At 42.5% G+C, this 20,602-nt stretch overlaps 1 protein-coding gene and 1 long non-coding RNA gene across 4 annotated transcripts in view; one reads left to right on the top strand and one right to left on the bottom strand.

Moving 5' to 3' along the window:
- The window catches only part of bcas3 (BCAS3 microtubule associated cell migration factor), a 293,175-nt gene extending 275,541 nt beyond the window's left edge, over positions 1 to 17,634 (top strand). For all 3 annotated transcript variants that reach the window (XM_062386288.1, XM_062386287.1, XM_062386289.1), the window contains one exon: positions 16,255 to 17,634. In XM_062386288.1, coding sequence (XP_062242272.1) covers positions 16,255 to 16,403 — 149 coding nt within the window. In that variant the 3' untranslated portion in view covers positions 16,404 to 17,634. The remainder of the gene's footprint in view (positions 1 to 16,254) is intronic.
- A 686-nt stretch (positions 17,635 to 18,320) lies between these two features.
- On the bottom strand, positions 18,321 to 20,596 carry LOC133951458 (uncharacterized). Its single transcript, XR_009920456.1, has 2 exons — positions 19,998 to 20,596; positions 18,321 to 18,947 (listed from the first exon to the last, which is right to left on the bottom strand). It is a non-coding gene; the product is annotated as an uncharacterized LOC133951458 (long non-coding RNA).
- Between the last annotated feature and the right edge of the window lie 6 nt (positions 20,597 to 20,602).

The raw sequence follows: 20,602 nt of genomic DNA, 5'->3' as shown, positions 1-20,602 counted from the left end.
CACTTTAAACGGCAAAATAAATTGATTAACTGAGATCAATCAATTGACCAAAAGTTTTTGCATCAACACACAACATTTCCAACAAGACGTATCAGCTTTTGCTGAAGGTAAATAAAGTGTTGGGGGCAAAGGAAGGATTCATCAGTGCTGAAGCTCCAACCAATTCAACCAAAGAACTTAGTAGGTTATTCCTCACCACAGCTTCGTTGCCCAAAGTCTAATGTGGTGGAGACATCTCAAGGTTCAGTTTGTTGGATCTGATCATTAAGATCGCTTTATTTTCATCAAACCAGCCATTGATAATATTTTTTTTTATTTATTCCATTTATAGTTTTCCCCTGTAGAATGTGGTGTAGCTCCTGACATGTCTGACGCATGAGACGTGGTCTAGTTTTTAAATCATCCCGTGTGCTGATGTAGACGTAGCTCACCCACAAGGACACACTGACACTGGGTTTATAAGAACTTGACTGCAGATCCATCATAAGGTCACTGACCTGCTGTGGTCAAGCCGCCACTGATTCACAACATGAATTAACAACAAGTAAAATGCCGACCAGTGGACAACAAGGAAAAGACATTGCAAGAGTTGAAAGTGTCTGCTGGTTTCCTCATGTGAACTCAGTGTGATATATTTCAACACGCCAGTTTGATTCCAAGTCCTTTCAGTCTGTCCAGAGAGCTAGCCGGATGAATAATGAATCAATCCAGCATCCTCAAAATGTGTGTCCAACCATCCTTTGAAGTCTACTACATTACAATTGGCATAAATATGGCCAGTCTTTAGCTGACGGCTTTCTCACAGCTACCGTGCATGTATAGCAGTATGTACATTGTACTTAGCATAACTGTGGCTATGATCCCAATAGCTGGACTGATGTACAGCCTGAAGTACTCACGCAATGGACCACACACACACACACCACTTAGATACTTGACTAACTCAAAACTATTAGTTAATCATTTTGTGAAATGCCCAGAGGGCCATGTTGTCCCCTCGCTTTAACCAAAGAGAGAGAAGAAAGCGAGAGAGAGATCAAATGAGTGCACTCTCTCCCTGAAAGCTACTCAGCAGTGCCGTGACAGACAGAAAGAACAAACGCAGAGAGGAAGAGAGGGGGGAAGAAGACATCAGGGACCAAGTGAAAGAACAGAAAAGGGGAATGTGAGGCTGGCTGAGGCCAGAGAGTATGGTGCTGTGGTGCTGAGAGAAGGGATGGTGAGTGAGGAAGCAGAGTGTGGTCATTATAACTGCCCTTCAGACCACCACCCCCCACTTCTCCTCCAAATCTCTCTCTCTCTCTCTCTCTCTCTCTCTCTCTCTCTCTCTCTCTCTCTCTCTCTCTCTCTCTCTCTATCTCGCTCCCCCTCTCCCTCTCCCTCCACAGTTGAAAGTTTGAGCTTAATGTGCGGCGACAGTGTGAGATGATGAAGAATAATTCCTGTATTCAGAGCTGCCAGTGCTTGCCCCTCCTCCTCTTCATCCTCCTCATCATCCTCTCTCTCAACTCCACTGACAAGTCAGGCCTGGATATCATTGTATCATTTATCCCGGGCCTCGCTTCTGCCACTCTGCCTTGTTTGCCCAGAGGGAAGTGTGAAAAGTGTGCCTGTGTAAGGGTATGTGTGTTTACATGTGTGAGGATGTCTGTGCGTGAACGAAATTGTGCCTGTGCGTGTTAGTGTCAGTCTTTACTTGTGTGTGTGTGTGTGGAGCCCTAGCTGACTGCAAATGGGCTTTTGTGGAGTTTTTTGGAGACTGCACTTAACAGCTCGCTCAAGGGAGACACACACAAACACACACACACACACACACATAGACAGGGCTGTAAGGGTTTACAGAAAAGGAGGACAAGCGAAACCAGAGTGAGGGAGAATTAGGGCGAGAAAGAGAAAGAGGGAAATAGTGAGAGTGGCGGGAGGCACTTTTTAAAGCCCCGCTCCCGCTTCTGTTTTGGGTTTGTGAGACAACAAGAGGGCCGGAGACGTACTTTGTGCAGAGCATCGGAAATGGACTCGTGGCTGAGGGCGATCCACTTCAGCCAATCTGCTTCACCACCGGCGGCGGTGGGTGCATGCGGCAAAACACTTGTTGTCTCTGCTGCTTCTCTAACTCCGACCACTGACTTGAGCAATGAACTCATCATGAGCTGTGACCCGTCACTCAAACTGCATCCAGGTCATTTACTCCAAACTGTCACTCCAGCTGATACTAGTGACTTCCATTGCATGGTACAGGAGTGGTTTGGAGTTCGGATGATGTGATGTACAGTTATAAAAACATCAGAAATACATCATTGCGCTGTTGGATGGAATTGCAGTTCCTCACTCGTTAGCCACAAGTCCTTCATCCTTCATCTATTCTCAAATTACATGTGTGTGCCCCTGTGAGACATTAACCAGATGATTTCAAATGTGAAAATGACAGAGGAGATCATGTCAGGCTCCAAAAAACATGAGCCGGTTACTCAGGGCTCTCACTCTCTCACACGCAGTTAAAAACAGTTGCAGTTTTTATACCGATTTTTATTCTCAAGCAGACATCAATTACTGTATCCTGGTCCAGATGTTTGTCCTCACAACATACATGTCCTTGTGCTGGAGCAACTTGCATTGTTAGTTGTTGAAGTCAAGGATAATTTACCTCTGCAGGTTTCCTTCCAGCTTAATCGTTAAACTTCTGCGGTGTCCTTTTAAAACCGTCAAACAGCATGTTAAACCCCTCTCCCTCACCTTTTGGACACGGGAATTGTAGGCCACCATGTCTAAAACCACCAGGAATTTCTTGCTTTTCACACTTTTGCCATTCCTTGATCACCATGACAATATTATAATGGAGAGCGTCCAATGGTCCACCCTGGTCCCATTTTGTACAATATAGCACTTTACCAAAAAGACACCTTTTAGTAGCAGGTATAAATATATAATCCGGTCAAAATCATGTCTAGACACAATCCATTTTAATACCAGGTGTGAATGGATTCAGTAAAAAAATGACGATGATGATGAAAAAAAACCTGATCATCCTACAAACCATAATTTAAATCTGTGAAACCAGCGAGATTTGTAGCTGTATTACTTATGATTCAGATTACGTTAAAATATTACAGCTCTGTAATTATTTCTATCAGATGAGAAACTAGTGTTCGTTACAGAAGTCTGCTTCTGTCTTAATTACATCATGAAATGTTGTTTTTTCACATTTAGCAACAGGAGTTGCTAAATGTGAAAAAAAAAAGAAAGTGATGAAACACTCCAAATAAGCATTTTTTAAGGGAAATATACATTTTCATAAAGTGGTTCAGTTAATTAGTCTTACAATGACTATGTAATCCAACAAACTGTAAAATCCATCATATCAGAGATGGCTCATATCGCTCTATGAGATAGCTGCAAACTAGACAGACAGTCTGTATTCACACATGCGTCAGTCACACCTCTAACAGATAATGTGTTTTGGAGTGCACACACTCAGCACACGTGTATGCACACATTCTGCTCACACCCTGTCACACTGGCTCGTATGTATATTTTGCGCACACAGTCTCTCCTGACATGACCCTGCATTCAGGTGTGTGTATCAATAAAATATGGTGGCATGAATAAGTGATAGGAAACATAGTGGAGATGAGCCAGGCCAGCTTTCCACAGCTCTGGAACTTCCTGTCAACAGAATGTCCTATCACAGACACATCTGCGTGCATGAATATATATACACACACACAAATCAGCATCAACATTTAACCAGTTACCGGTTTTATTGTTGTGGCTGATTGCGTGAACAAAAGTCTGAGTCTGAGGAAGAGTGTAAGAGAGGAAATAGATCCGAGGATCCAAGTTCAGAAATGATAGAATTATTTAAGAGAAAAAATAAGCTCAAAACTTTCCAACCTCCCGCTGTGTTGTGCATGTGTGAAAAGCAAACTCTGGTTAAACCCCAATTCTCTGTTTGCTGACCGTCCTCGGCCCAAACAAGCAACAAACAAACATCAACGTTAGGTTTTAAAGCCAATGGGCGATAAACTGAAGTGTTTTGGGAGCCAAAGGTTCAGCTACTGAAAGCAGCTCAGCAGCGGGGGGGCTGGGGCTCAGGAGGTACTTTGGGTTGGTAAAGTTTTGTTGTTTTAATCCCAGCTGCTCCAGTTTGCTTGCTGAAGTGTCCTTCAACCCTATAAATGTATACATAGAAACATTGTGTGAATGGATTAATGTGTTAGTGTTCTTTGAATGGATGTTAAGAGAAAAACATGCAACAACAACACTGTCCATTTAGCAAGTTTGCTTCTTGGTGGGATAGATCTCACGGAACTGCTGCTGCTATCAAACAAAGAGCACAATCTCAGAAAGAAGAGTAAAGTATCCTTGTTTACAGTTGAAGAGTTGCCATCACCACCACCACCTCAATCTTCTTTATTTCCTTTTCACATCAGAACAGAGCAGACTCCCTATTTTTTTTCTTTCAGCTGCCTGCACAACTAACAGTACATTTTTAATACATGCATTAGCCAACGCTTGTCCAAATGGAAGTGGCGGTGTCACGGCTGCTGCCTCGGCTTCACGACTACGTCTCACCGCCCCCTCCTAGAGTGTTTGCATAAGTGAGTAACTATAACTGTCTGACATCTGTGCAGCCCATTCTCAAACACTCGGATCCTGATGAGACACCAACTCCGCCGATAAATATTCACAAATCATTCAGTTCCTCTAATTGCAACAGCTCAGCAATGATCATAAGCCAGAGCTCTTTATTGTGTGATGTAGGATGAGAGCGCTCACACACATGAGCACATCTCACAGCCTGCTTCCCTCTGAGCCTGTTTGTTACAGTCATATCCTCTCCCTGAAAGATGGATAGCCTTAACTCAATGTAAAATAATGTATATCAGTCAAATCAGAAACGGGCAGAGAATGAAAGTAATAGCATGACATTTGTGTTTTTACTCAAATACGTACAAGCTCAGCCATGATTATGCCACATTAAAACAATAAGCGCCGATGTATGAAAAACGTCTGCCTCTTTTGAATGCTATGGAGATAATGTTATCTCTCTTTTCCACCCCCCCGTCTTTCAAAATGCAAACAAAAGCAATACAAGCACGTCCGATTCTGTAATTAGGAAATGAGCCAAAACGATCCTAATGATGAGCACAACAAACACACTGACAGTAATTTGAGGGGAAGGTTACATGAGATAGCAGGAGCTTCCTTTCACATTGGTAGCTATTTCAAGCCTCTAATGAGTTTGTGTGTGTTGTTATTCCCTGTTAAAAGGTTAATAGAAAGTTAAAAACCCCAGGGAAGCCTGGTGATTGGTTGATGAAGTGGATTACAGCCCGCAATTTAAGCTGATTCTCTTCATTAACGTTTGAATACGGTTTGGAATATTGGCTCTAGTCAATGGTCCGTGACAGTTCCAGTATATGGAGCGACGCCTGCGAGCTAGTTCTAGCAGCCAACTCCAGCTGCTCCGCTCAAATCATGTGACATATGGATCAGAAGGTATAGAAGACGAAAAGTATTTGGAGTTAAAGCAAAAGTATTTCTGGATAACACAAAAGTATAGAAAAGTATGGCAAGAGAAGGCAAAACATCTATCAAGGCAACAGATAAGTAATCTTTAAAAAAGAATCTCACAGGGACCCCTCAGGGGCTCAGTATCTTAAGAAAACAGTCATGGTAACATTCAATATGGAAACTCATTTGTATACGTTTTTCACATTGGCCTGTTGTTCATATCAAACCATGTGTGTGTGACCCTGTGCATCCCAGCAGGTTGTTCATGATCAGTCGCTGTTCTTTATGGTAAATCTTCCATTTTCGTCTCTCTTGACCCGTACATAACCTGTTGAAAGAAAGTGTAGTTCTTCACATAAAAGCAGATATAAAGGAAATCATATTGTCAAAGGTCAAACCTCAGGTTAAGAGCTGACCTTTTTCTAACCCATAACAAGCTGTTTATTCAAACCAAGAATCCTAGATTTGTTCCTTTCTACTGTATATAAAGGAAATCCATACATAATGGGAGTTGGTCTTTGTATCCAGCTTCCCGTCCACAAGCCGCCTGTCAAAGAACTCTGCTCTTTTATACTGATCAGCTGAACTTTTCCCCTTTGGACCCCTCACTGACTGCTCCCTTCACTGCTTGTGTCTGTCTTTATGTGTGTATAGTGTATTTTTGTGTGTCTCTCAGGGTAAACCTGTACACAACCACTCATAGTACAATGGTGAAGTGCTTAATGGAGCCTTGCTCATCTTCTTACCAGCTACACACGTTTGCTTACATTTGCTTCTGTTCTTACACCTGAGCCCAGGAAAATATTTCTGAAACACGGGTGTGTGTTTGTGTGTCAATGTGTGTGTCTGTAGTACAACCTGGACTGCATTTAGATACCAATATCACTTTTAACATGATAACCAAACCGCATGCATTTCAATCCCCTAACTCTGCTGTGACTGATGCTGAGATTATTGTAACATCAATTCATACTGTTGCAGAAGCAATGCTATCAAATGTCATCCAACATCAGAAAAGAAGGCCAGCTGTCAGTGGGCCTGCAGTGCACAGCCAGGTCAGCCTGTGTGATGACGAGGGGGCAGAAAATCCTTCAAAGGGTCAAACCTCTTCTGGCCTCATCTCTTCCACTTGGTCATTTCAGGCCCGTAGCACACAGAGGAGCAGTTCAAGGTACAGAAGCCAACCTAGAAACATGAAGCGAAAAAAAAACAGTAAGTCTATCACAGACTTGATGCCCATTGACTCTGCTAAATGGAATATTGATGTATCCTGCATTGAGACCTTGTTGGCATATGGGCTTACATTGAAAGCAAACAACAGATAACAATCATATGCTCCCTTAGCTTGAGTGGAAGCAATTTGGACATTGAACCGTATGTGCAGGAAAGTGAGCTAGCATTAAACAATAGAAGAAGAAAGCTGCTATTGCATGTAGTCTTCGCCTCTGACGATATAAAGTTTGAACTACAAGAGCATTAGTTTTTTTCTGGTAGTAATACATCAATCATATTACTGTGAAAATTAAATTGACAACGTGAACTAGTTTATACAATTAAATGAACACATTAACAGCATTTGGAGAGTATAAGGACATGTTATATATATATAAATATACAAATCTTGAGCTTTTGACTGCATGAAGTGAAAGTAGCTTGAAGTGAATTGATGGGTCAACAACCACCAGGATTTAACCTGGACTGTTTGTTTCCTGTTGACAACTCAATGATGTTTAAGTTTAACCAGGATCCTTCCTGAACTTTAGCCAAGTAGCTGCTTCCGTAAACATGACAGTAAATGTCTCTAACCTGAACTAAATACAAATTTTAATCATATAGATGTTTCCCAAAATACAGTTGCTTATTTTAACGCAAACCAAACCAAAATAGACATAAAACTGATTTCACTTGAAACCACAATTTATGGTGTTAATAAAGAACAGACAAATTATTTTGTTCTGCTGACATTAGATCAAAAAACACTTCTATGTTTCATACTAGAAGTTATGGACAAACAACGTGGCCGTTGTATTTGAAGGACTTGGTGCGAATCTTATAAAGACAGAGAAATATATTCAGCCGAAATGGAATTTGCAGGGTTAGAGCAGCCAAAACATAAATCGCCAAGACAGAGGATCTGATGATACATGCAAAGAGATAATGTGAAAGTTTTAACCCGGGGAGAGAAGTCCAGGAACGGTTTGTGTTGAGTCTTTTTTCAAATGTTCGAGGTTCACCCTTCATAGAGATCAAAATCAGGTGTAATAGTAACGATGGTTCACCTGGAGTAAAGGCAGCATTTGCAGTAGCTTCCCCTGTGTTCGACAGCAGCCTCACACAGCCCTTACCTAGGCATGGTTGTGAGGCTGCTCACATGTGTGATGTGATGATCAGTGACAGTCTCCTGACGCTGTGCTGTCCATCAGTTTCCTCAGTGGACACCAACACCAGCCAGGGCTTTTAGCTGAGACCAGCCCTCCTGTCCAAAGCCATATACAGGCTTCTCCCAACATGCCTGTCAAAGGACATCAAACCATATATATGTGTTCAGGTTGGGATATTTTCGTGGTCTACAGACTGGGATCTGTTCTCCACCATAGGCAGATTGTCCATGAAAAGCTTACACAAGCACAACGATTTGAATGTGCTTACTCTCTTTTTAAAATGCTTATAGGAGCCCTAAACGATAGTTGTACATGTAGAAAAGAGACAGAATTCAAACCCCACTCTGAAGGAGGTAGCTACTGCCTGAGACTACACACAGGTGGGTGGCAAAGAAAGAGGAAGCCTGCTGCAATGCTGCCACGTCTCTGGTCTTATGGAGGTGTGAGCACCCTTCTTCTAAGTCTCCCAAAGGAGATTAGTTCATCGGAGGAAGGTCATAGCATGTGACTGACATCCATTCCAAACTACTGAATCCATTCAGTGATCTCTGTATCCCATATTACCTTGTATTCATTCAGGTTTCACATTTAAATGTCACTGATCTGAACACACTGTAGATTCCTCACACTTGGCATTTTAGAGATGTAGTAAATCCTAGATTTCCTTTAACTGTGCATGTTGTATCTCAGTCGGTCTTACCTGCCGTTGAATCTCCTGTAGTTTGTTGTATGACTGTTTGCTGAATCATTAATTTCCCACATTTGATATTGTTCTCTTTTGGCCCATTTCTGAGAAAAGCCGTCTCATACAGTGTCCAGTGTTGCGGCAGCTGCCGGTCTGCTCTGGGTAAGTGGCCGGTCGAAGCCTGGGTCACCACTAGGTTTTCATTAGAGGCCTAATTCAAAGCGGCCCACCTCGAGCGTCAGCAGTGTGGCAGCCTGTTGTTGGCACCCTTTATGACACGCTCTAATGAGGAGCTGCTGGGAAAGTTGTGGCCGGCCGTTTATGTGGACCTGGTGTGGCTTTCAATACAGAAAATGGTGAGAGAAGACGAAGAGAAAGTCCCCACTCAAAGAACCCCAACCAGCCCCATGAATCACTGACTTTCTTTTCATTTGTTCCTTAATCAGGCAACCAGTTGAGTGTCATGATTCATGGGGCTAGTGGCTGCCTGTTATTTACCTTTTCGGGGTCAAGCACGAGGCAGCCATGCGTTCCCAGTCGACCTGCCAGTATATGGTCTTGACACTGTTGGTGAGTTGTTGCAGGTGCTTTGGTTCCTGCGTTTCTTTGCCTCTGTGACTAGTCTGGAGAGATGTGGACTGTTTGACCGTCAGTCAAGGTGTTGATGAATTAAGGACTGCAGTATTAACTTTAACTCCAGTCTTAGCACCAGTGCCTTTAAGCCTGAAACATGCTTCTGCGACTGCGTCTGCGTCTTTTCACGCCGCTGTGGCGCAAGACTCGTTTTCATTCATGCTTCCCCAACCGTTGCGCGTCTTACAAAGCAATTCCGCGCCACAACACTAGGCGGAGTAATGCTTTTTGTCGAAGACGACCTTAGAGACGCCTTCTTTCTTCTTCGTCGATTGTTTATTTACATAGCCACTGCGGCTCCTCGTAGCCTTTTTCTGGCGGACAAATCCGCCAGTCAGTGACAGGTTATACAAGTGATCATACTATCGGATATCTTCTGCCAAGTGCTCTTCTATTTGGTCCATATTCGTTCTTCTAAATCTTCCGTGATTTCTGCCGGTATTATGGGGCATGAAACCGGAAATGCAGCTCCAGAAGGGATGTAGAGCAGACCAATCACAGCCTTGCGGGCTGAGTGAGCTTGCGGAGCTTTGCCGTAAATTTTAGAAAAGGGGGTCGACACCCGTCAGCACGTAAGGAGGGATACATAAGCACGTAAGGGACCCGGAAGGGCTCTTGCGCTTACGGGCCCGTGAAAACGCAGAAGCATGTTTCAGGCTTGAGTCAATATGTTCCCTGGTAACTGGCAAATATGAATGAAGGCAAACAGGAGGGAGTCATTGAGCTTAATCCCTCGCATATGAGCAATGATAAACTGAAAGAGGTTTCAACATCCATCATGTGGCTCTGTTTGAATCCTGCACATGTCATCTTTCCTGATATACTTTTGATGGTATGTATGTATGTGTGTGTGTGTGTGTGTGTATGTGTGTGTGTGTGTGTGTGTGTGTGTGTGTGTGTGTGTGTTTCCATCTGCATTCATGTGCGCTGGCCTTTACACAGCAGGGTGTGTTAAGCTTGGCTTTTCACAGTCCATCAGGATGATCTTCGGTAGATGTTAATGAGCTTTCCCACTAATGTGGACTGAGTCATCCAACTGGACAGCTTTCTAAGGATTGTGCAAAGCAAGGTCTCACATAGTGATGCTTTCATGTGTAAAACATCTGTAAGTCCCTATATTAATGGTATTTCACATATTTTCTGTATGCAGTTGACCTTAGTACCTCAGTTATAACATACCAGGACCAAAGCTCCTTCCACAAGTAATTCTTGAGTTTTATTTCCCAGTCACCAACCAGTTTTTATCGTGCTGTTGTCTATAGCCCAACCACTGGTTTTCTCGTCATTTCCTGTTGAGTTAGAAACCCATTGGTCAATATTTCCTCACCACAGTTAATCTTATCCTTCCTCTTTGAAACTGGCAACATTCTGGGATCTAGCATGCACAGTTTGTTTTTAAAATGTAATGAATCGAAACATTGTTGATCTAAAGATTTGTCATTTTATTCCAAGAAAAAAATAATTGGATTTTAGTATAATTTCCACGAGTAGGCTACATTTCATTGCCATCCTCTGAGCTGCTATCCCTGCATGTAGAGACAAAACCATTGTGTTTACTATGATGATGTGAGTGGAGCTTTTCATTATCTGTTGATTATTAAAGGTAACGAGAACAGTTATAAAACACAATCCAGGTTTATTGCGGAGATCTCGAAATGCAACCGCATCATCACAAGGAGGTTCGACAGGAGAGAGAGCAGGAGAAGTCAGAGGGGGCTCAAACAAACCCTTCGTCAGTCCAGGTTCTTCGGAAGTGAAAACTAAATTGAACTGTGAAAATGTCATCATAAACATCCATCACAGTTTTCAGAATAACATAATGGCTTCATTTTGGGTACCTGTGCTTACTATAGCCGTACAAACCCAGTCTTCTGATTCCGCGAGGGACTATTGGAGCATTTTAGGTTCCCCTCATTTTCATTACTTTGCCAAATAACATGGTTTTGGTGAATGTGTTCAAAATGCTGCATTCAGAACACGTCTTCTCATCTGACTGCACATGTTCTTGACTTGAACTTGAGCAATTTGATCCATTTGGCCTTGTTTCCAGATCCCAACAAATGATGAGTTCAACCAAAGATAAAGCAGTAAAATATCTGTATTTATTCACCTCTTTTCTTTCCATCACACCCAAATTGTAACATACCAACATTTCTCTTGAAGCTTCAAAGGTGTACGAGTAAAAAGATGATGTGCCTGTGAGGTTTTTCTTTTTCGCTACAGTTACAGTATTTGTTGTACTTTGCGTTTGAGAGTAGATTTAGCCTGTGTGTTTGTATGAAAATGAAAGTGTGTACGCTGGAGTCTGTGTGTGTTTGTGAGAGTATAAGAGGATTAAGGCCTGTTCGCAGCCGAGGGTGCATTCTGGATCATTTCTGACCGCTCCCTCTGAATGTGCGACTGGCTGATGAGGTATTAACTCGCCACTGTGTCGTTATGTGTGTCTCGGATTGTGCAATGACAAGTCGGCAAAAACATTCAAAGTTTGTTTAAAATTCTGCTCGTAACATGAGAAAAATCTAGCTTGGGAAGAAATACTGTATACGTCTGAATGATCACACTCAAGATGCAAAAAAAGCTTCTGAATCACAACAAACTATTTATCAGGCTGCACGGATCAGCCACTGTTTAAAGCCCATATCGGTCAAACCCAACAGCAGTTTCCATGTCCTCGCTGGCCTCCCTCCAGAGCAACATTATCTATACATCAAGTTGGACAAAAGCAGCTATTAAATAACTATATTACTTTACCTCCTGATAGCCCCAGAGGAAAAGATCACCAACGTTAGAGCACCGGGGGATTGTGTAGGGGGCGTGAGAGGTTAAGACTTGTTGAATAGCTGGTAGTCATCACACAATGAGGTGGATTAGGCAGCACTAGAAAGGGCCTTTAGGGCTTTACAGGGGTGTTCAGCAGCTTACGGTGTCTACAATAACACTGCAGCTGGGCGAGCATAAAGGCTCGCTGGAGGTGGGCAAGTGACTGGCGGTTAATGGTCGGTGTGGTAGGAAGCAGGACTGTGGGGTAACAGACACGGAGGCAAGATCTGCAGAATTGAGCTGAGAAATTATCGGTTGGTAAAAAGAAGTCTAGCAGTGATTTGCCAAAGGTTCCCTGTGTCTTCCCAAACAGCCCTGGTGTCACATTGGGCGCCAGTAGAGCTGAGGCGAGGAGCTGGCAGATGAGGAAAGCACAGCGCTGCAGAGGAGAGCTTCAGTCTCACTGGCTCCAGCACTTGTCTCTGCTTGCCTGCAGTTGTGGCTGGAAAAATGATATCATTACAGATGACCCATATTCCTCCAGATAAACCTGTGGTGTGCACAGTGATACTGTATGAACAACCAAGTGAGAGGCAGAAAATGAACAGGATTAGACTGCTCAGCTTGAGATATGCTGGCTTTGTGTAGTGACAATGTTTTATAGCCATATAACAACATATATGCTCACTGAGCACTTTATTCGGAACACTCTACTAATACTGGGTAGTTCTTCTCTTTGCTCTCAATCAGACTCAGTTATTGGTGTCATGGATTCAACCAGAGGTTGGAAACTCTCCTCTGAGATTCTCCTCCATGTTAACATGAGTGGGTCACATCGTTTCTGCAGATTCATGCTGCCAATCTCCTACTCACATCAGAAAGCTTCGACTGAACTGAACTCACTGCCATGTTCATGAAGGCAGATTGGCTGATAATTGCATAAATAAGCAAGTATACAGGTTTTCATAATAAATAGTTCTATATTATTTCTCCTTAGGGTACGGCCTATCTCTGTTTTACCAACCCCATTCTCTCCATGGCATCATTTTAAAAACCTGCTAACCCCCACACACACACTTAAACATTTAATAATGATAATAATAATCTAGAGAGAGGAAGAAGAAATAACAAGTATATCACTCAGTAGGATGAGATCACATCATTCCACCAAGTTTCAAGTTAATCTTTCTTTAGTTTTTGCAAAATCTTAAAACTAACAATGAAACAAAGAATAAAAAACTTGACCTCCTCTGCGAAGGCAATAAATACCTTTATTCATAAATACATAAGTTACTTACATACATGAAACGTTTATTCTAATTGGATCAAAGTCTTATTGTTAGAAGGAGTCTGGCTCTGTGTGAAAATTGGAACGCTTTTCCATTATTACTTTGGAACCTGATCCTTATCAACAACAGAGGTCCACACATGATTACATTTGATTTAGTCCAATACATTCAGCTCACTGATATTCCCAAATGCACAGTTGATATATGACATGACACTGTCATCATAGTTGCTGTATCACTTGCTAGCAGCCTTATTATCCTGGTTTTCAACGGATGAGAGCTTTTTTTATGGGTTTTATATCTGGACTGACTAAAAATCATCAGTATAAGTTACAGGGTTTGGCCCAATGAAACATGGCCCTGACAGAGAGCACAGTGAACCAGCGCTCTTCACCTCTGCCTGGAATTACTGCAGCGGTTCGGCTCTTTGTGGCATTGGGGAATTAAGGAGGCGGCTGCTGGGAGGGCGGGCGACAGGCTGGGATAACACCAGAGTGGCACATTGCGTGTTAGCCTGGATAATAACAGTGTGGTTTGTATTAGGTTCCCTGGGCTAAAGTAAGAAGCTCCCACTTCCTGCATGCCCTCCGTGACAAAGAAAATATCCCTATTAGCCTCGGAACATCTGCAGGACGTATTAAAGACACTGTGGTTTTCTGTCAGTACACTAGAACTCGGAAAAGGCTCCTAATATCATTATCCCCCGTTCATCTCAAGGTCACTGATGTGTCCTGCAGTTACTTTTTGACGAGCCATATATTTAAAACAAGCATCAAATGTCCTATGTGTCAGTCCTGTCACTGATTTCTCTTCACACTTAATCCTATGTGTAAATAATACAGTGGTGACAGTAGCATACTGAGCTCCAAGGGCCGTGTCTTGATAATGACAGTAGCACTGTTGGTTCAGATGGTTCAGTTGATTAATCTAAAATATATTATGTATAGATGTATTCTTACATAAAGTGCACAAAATAGACCAAGACCAAAGGTTTATGAAGGAGAGGCTTATACACTGACTCAGTTTATCAGGCAGCAAAATGGAATCGTTGTACATATGACAATAAACTCTTGGAGCTTGGAATCCAGCAGCAGGTCTGAAGGTCACCATGTTGGGTTTGTGCTGATACAAATGGTTTTGGAGGACGTGGTGTATGGTGCTGTTGAACTGCATCTTGTTATGGACAGAAGCGCTTGTTATTCAACCTTCCCTCTTCGATACAGATCGGGTTGAGGATAAAATCGAAACAGCTCTGTGGGTCGGCATCGCAGTGCAATTCAACAGCACAGCAAACTGCAGCCTCTAACATGTCCAATCAACCTCTGTAAACAAGGCCACTGTCTGGCCTCCATGAAGGTCATGCATATTGGACTGTTGCACGGATTTAATAATCTGCCAAGTGAGTGTTTACTTGCATCTAAAGACCTCTCAGAAAAAACGCGAGACAACATAAACAGGATTATTTTACACACGCACACATTCCTCATAGATGGCTCTCTAACGAGACAATGTTGTTTCTACTGTTCCACTGGCTCAATGTGATTGCCATAATGATAATGCTCCACAGTCCTACAAACTCATTTGCAGTGTTTTGACCTCTGTCCTCATTAATTAGACTGACCCACATGGGCCTGAAACAACACACCACCTCCAACACATCGTTTCTTAGAGCGGCGCTGAGGCCTCGCTCTATGTGTAGACACACTGCTGTGTTCTGTCTGTGTGAAAAAGCAAATCCATTCTATTACAGTAACTCTGTAGAGCAGCACATCCCAGCTTCTGATTCTGCTGTTTGCGCTGCGTGTGCTTTAGCCATCACATGATGAGACAACATGGCACATTCTGCTGGAATAATATTAGTGCGAGACTTGCCAACCTGCATGTTTATCAAGCTGATTGGACGATCCAGTCAAAAGGTGTCGTCAGAACTAACATGAAAACATGGAGGTTGTGTGAAAGTAACCACATGAACGACCCCTGGTCTACGAGCAACCTGGAGAAGCTGGTTCTTTCCTTATAGCCACACCGAAATCAGCCTACCATTCAACTATGTGTCTGAAGGTCTGTCAAATGTTGATTAAGCTATATATACATCTATTTAGCATATTTGATCTACATAAATGTTTTTGCCCTTTTTGCCTAAATGCTTTGTCGGCCACGCCTCCCCCTCCCTTCAGTGCTCAGTGAGATGTTGTGAAGCCAAGTGGCCTCTTAACACACACAGAGAGGGATACTGAACAGAGTTATTCCCAGTGCACAGGAGAGCCAACAATAAACAACCCAGCCTCAACCATTAGCACCACGATGGTAATGAACTAATTCATAACAGGACGTTACCATCAGCAGGCCCACTGGAGCTGGACAGTCAAAGCTCTCGAGCAGGTCTTATCTCCTTCTCTGCCGGAGCGTTGTTAGCAGAAGAACATGTATTCTACGCTGGAGAGAATTCTTGAGGGTTGAGGTCACCTGTACACTTGGCCTCGGCCATCTTGTTTCACGCACGTGGGAAGGGGCCATCAGTTTCACACGTACAGCAGAGAACAGGGAGGCTTGGCTCACAGGCCCCCCCGCCGGAGCGTGGTCTGCTCAGGACGCCATCACTCCTCTATGAGTTCACTGAAACAGCTGTTGTCATATTCATGTTTAAATCTTGTGTGTAACAAAACAAACCAGCCATATAAGAGCTGTGCTGAAAAACTGTGACTCCCGTGGGATCCAGGGTATCATGGAACCATCACAATAAGGAGACAGACAGACGGGGGGGGGGGGGTATGCAGGTCCACTGTATGATTTTGATTCGCCTGTGATCCAGCTGATAGCGCCAACTGAACATTCTCTCTCTCCTTCCCTGTGTCTCCCTCCCTCTCTCTCTCTGTCTGTCTCTCTCTCTCTCTCTCTCTCTCTCTCCCTCCCTACCTCTCTCTCTCTCTCCCTCCCTACCTCTCTCTCTCTCTCTCTCTCTCTCTCTCTCCCCCTCTCTCTCTCCCTGCAGAGCTGCAGAGGGAAGGCAGCATCGAGACCCTGAGCAACAGCTCGGGTTCCACCAGCGGCAGCATCCCGCGCAACTTCGAGGGCTACCGCTCGCCCCTGCCCACCAACGAGAGCCAGCCGCTCAGCCTCTTCCCCACCAACTTCCCCTAGCATCCCACCTCTTCTCCCCATCAGCGTCCATCCCACCTGACCCCCCCCCCCCCCCCCTTTCTTGGATTGGATTTGAAGACTAATTATTTTTAACTGAAGCTGCCAGTGGCTGTATCTTTTGTAAAATTCAAATTATCTAAATGTGACCGTTTCAATGCCAAAATCGTTCCTAAAATGAAAATTGTATTCGTGGCCTTCACATATTTATTGTAGACTTAAAAAAAAAACACATTTCAAAGATTAATAGACACAAAATATGTTTGGGCAGGACATTTTAATTAGCGATAAAATGCTGTTTCATCACAGAGTATTTTCAAACAGCTGAGTTCAGAGAGGGACTTTCTTAATTTTCAATATTAGAACTTTAATAAGAGACTAGTATGCGCCCAGCTAATCAATCCAGCCCTGCTTGTTACCTTGTTGTGTTGCATCATAGTTCAGAAACCGGCCGTCCTTTTTCTCCCCTGCCGCTGAGGTCTGCTCCCTCCTGAGTCTGCCATCATTCTGTGTGTGTTTGAAGTTTAACGGCGTGCCTGTCGTCTGGACGAGCCGTAAGAGAAGGGAGCGCACGCAGAGGAAAAATGTTTATTCCAGTCAGTGACGTGTAGCAGCTCCTTTTCCCTGTGTGCGTGTTGCTGCTCTCATGGCCTAATGTTTCCGATTAAATTTGGTCTTTCATGCCTTTGATTTTCATGTAATTACATTTAACAAAAGATGCAGTAATGAGATGACACTATGACTAAGTGGCTGAAATAATTTCGATGTTTACAGTGTCGTTGGGAAATGTCTCTGAAATGGTTTCGATATATTCCCCATGCAGCCTTTCCAGATAATAAACTTTGATTGAGCCTGCATGTCTTTTTTTAACATTAGCAACTTTTGACCAAATTCTTTTTTCCTGTCTCCAGTTAGAGATCTCTAAAAACAAATTGTATTTTCCTTAAATGTTCTAGCTTTACCCGTAGAAACAGGGATTGACTTTGATAATCAGAAACGTCTTTTATTAATTACCTCTGCCTGTTTATTTGTCCTGAGACTTGGTGAAGAATTAAATGCACTATTTAAACAGTCACCAGTTACAGATATGAATGATAATAGAGGGCATGAATCTACTTGTTCTAACTTTGGGGGGAAATGCTTGTTGTTAACGCTCAGATTTGAGTCGTATTTTTCTTTTCTTTTTTTCTGCATTCATGCAAGTTAAAACATAATAAAGCCGGAGGAAATGTAACTGTCCGTCTTTTTCCTTGCTCTCCTTCTAATCGTGATTTTCAGTTTGCAACCACAGCAGTGACCATCAGGGCATAGTACCACTGGTAATTAGTACCATATTTTGAACAGGCACTTAAGTGTTCTTAAAGAGACTTTTTTACGGGGAGACTTTGGCTCTTTGTTGTCAGGGAGAGGAGAAGCAAGAGGACGTGTTTGTTTCTCTGCTAATCAGCACAAACCTTGATCAGGATTTTTTTTTTTTATGAAGTAAAATATGAAACTAAGGAACTTTGAAGTGATTCTTATCAAATTAGTATATTTCTTGGGAGCCTAATATCATCTCATCAATGTGTTCATAAGCGAATAGTCATAAAATAAAAAGGGGTTCTTGCCGAGCTGTAATGGAACTTATCAAAACCTGGGAAACGGTTTCCACAAACAATTAAATGAATAACTTTTTACAAGTTAATGTCTAAAACTGCGACCATTTTTGTGCTCACATGTATTAGAAGAAACTTCTGTTAAGAGTGTGAGCTGTAGATCAGGGAGAATGCATAAACACACAAACGTTCCACAATCTGCTAATTGAAGGTCATAGTGCAGGAGTCCCTTATGAATGAAGAGACAAGCTCCAGCGTTCAGGATGTGTCTGTGCCACTTCAGCCTCAGTTCAGCATTATGCAATAAGTAGAAGAGAAAACTACAGTCTGTGCTCCAAATGTTTTATTTATGGTAATGCAAACATTTTACATTGTTCAATATGTTCCAAAGCACCAATTATAAATATGAATGAAATTCTCTCTCCGATCATCACGGCTGCTATCGACCTTTTCTTAAATGTCATGAATAATAATTGCATTTAACAAGGAGAACACTCAGTGAAAACCTGAAAACTGTCCCACAGTGTTATACTTTATAACAATACGACATTGACTCAATATTGAAGGGGGAGAAACCACAGTTAGCTATTTAACCAAGATACTGAGGTTGAAACTGCTGTATATCATGACATGAGAAAGACGTGTCCTGTTGGAGTCTAACACTAGCCCAGTAAAACCCTCCTCACAGACTGCAGGTCATTCTGCATGACAGGATCCTCTCCCTGAAATGTAAATGGAGCAAACGTCAAAGCGTCCAGGTCCTGACATCCGAGCACCTGCGTGGAAATGCGAGGTGGAACACTGCGGCGGTGTTGGGTCGCAGCTCGTGAACAAGAGCAACATGGCGGCACACTGAGTCATGAAGCTGTTTCATTCGCTCACGCAGACGGGGCCGGATACATGATTCCAGTTCTGCTTCAACACTCGTCCTCTGCATCAGCTCCGTTAACAGCTTCAGATGTTTGAAATGGAAAGATATCATGAGTCCCACTCGTTTCATGCTGCAGCAGCTCAGCAGAACAGACTCCCATTTATTGACTAAAAAGATCAGAGGCTCCATGTTCACAGCTAAGCCTCGACTATATTAAATGACCGTCGGTCAGCCTGTGCAAATAGGAGGAAAGCTGCTTTATGTGTAATACACACAGTGTTTCATTGGCGTTGTAGACTTAAAGAAAACCTTGTTATCAATCACTGTGTGTGACAGGGGTCATTACGTCTTTACCATCATCTATCGGGACCAGTTTGGTGACGTTGTTAAGCTGAAACACCTCTCCCATCACCTTTGAATCTCATTGAGCCTGTGTGTGCCTTTACTTCTTATCTTAAGCAAATAACAATTGTTGATGCCGACTTGTATAATTGTGCTACATTTTAATTGCTGCTGTATGTGGCCTTCATTCAGCAGCACGGAGATAAACACTGTGTATTCAGATTCAAATGAGCGATAACAACTGTCATAACAGTTCTGTTTCAACACATGAAATCCACACCATCGTATGTCCCAGCTCACTATCTGACATGTATCGTTCTGGATTATTTTGTAGCTTGATTTATAAAAAATCACACAAGAGGCCATTCACATGAAACCCTGCAACTCGTTACAAATTCTACAAAATATTCCACATCTGTGCAATTCGATCCTTTTTATTCCATACGTGGTAGATTTCTCCACATGGAAATATCAGACATTTGCTCAGACCAAGACGATCCTGATCAGCAGCAGTTTAGGGCAGAGAGAATGTGAGCTGATTTTGAAATTCGATTTTAGAAGTTGAGATATTACAGAAGAATCTTTCAATGGATAATTGGCATTCCACTTTGATGAGGGATTCACGTGTATTTATTTGACATTTTGGTTGCAGAAAATTCCCAAAATTATTTCAAAAACAAGACACACAAGAAGCTACATTGAAAATATGGAGAGAAAAAAAGAGGAGCCTGCAGTGACCAGGATGATTGGACTTGTCACTTCATGGTGTCTGGTGTGTGGGGGACTTACCCTGGATGACACCTCCACATTTTACCAACTTCACACTGAATCTTTAAACAGCTCCCAGACCTGTGAGAGGAAAGAAACACCATGACAACAGCTGGGTTTGTTGAACCTGGACTACAAATGTATTTCATCCCTGACACCGTTTAATGTGAGCTGCTTAATGTGGCTGACTTTTTTTCAGATTCATTTTTTTCTCTGATCACGTTCTTTTGGGGTCAAATGAATGATGGTACGCTTTCAGAGGTTTCTTCTTTAGAGTCACATGATTAAGAACAGTGATAATGTAATGGGGGGGCTACATGTTATTAACAGCTGTTATTCTGCTGCAGATAATTTCAGTGATCAGTTGATTTCCTCTGACTGAAGTTCACACTGGCTCGTGACTCGAGGCTGTGACAGATAATTCATACTTGGCCTCACACACACACACCAGTATACTCTCACACATGTACCATCATACTCAAACACCCGGCTATATTTGTATGTGTATATGTATATTTGTATTAATAAATTAATATGCATATATTAAATACTATTATATTGATATATTAATACAATAGTAATATATATTATATTTAAAAGTGGCCATAAATATAACTATTACGATG

Source organism: Platichthys flesus, chromosome 4, assembly GCF_949316205.1.
Source record: "Platichthys flesus chromosome 4, fPlaFle2.1, whole genome shotgun sequence".
Taxonomy (NCBI): Eukaryota; Metazoa; Chordata; class Actinopteri; order Pleuronectiformes; family Pleuronectidae; genus Platichthys; species Platichthys flesus.
This window is presented reverse-complemented; position numbering and strand designations above follow the sequence as displayed.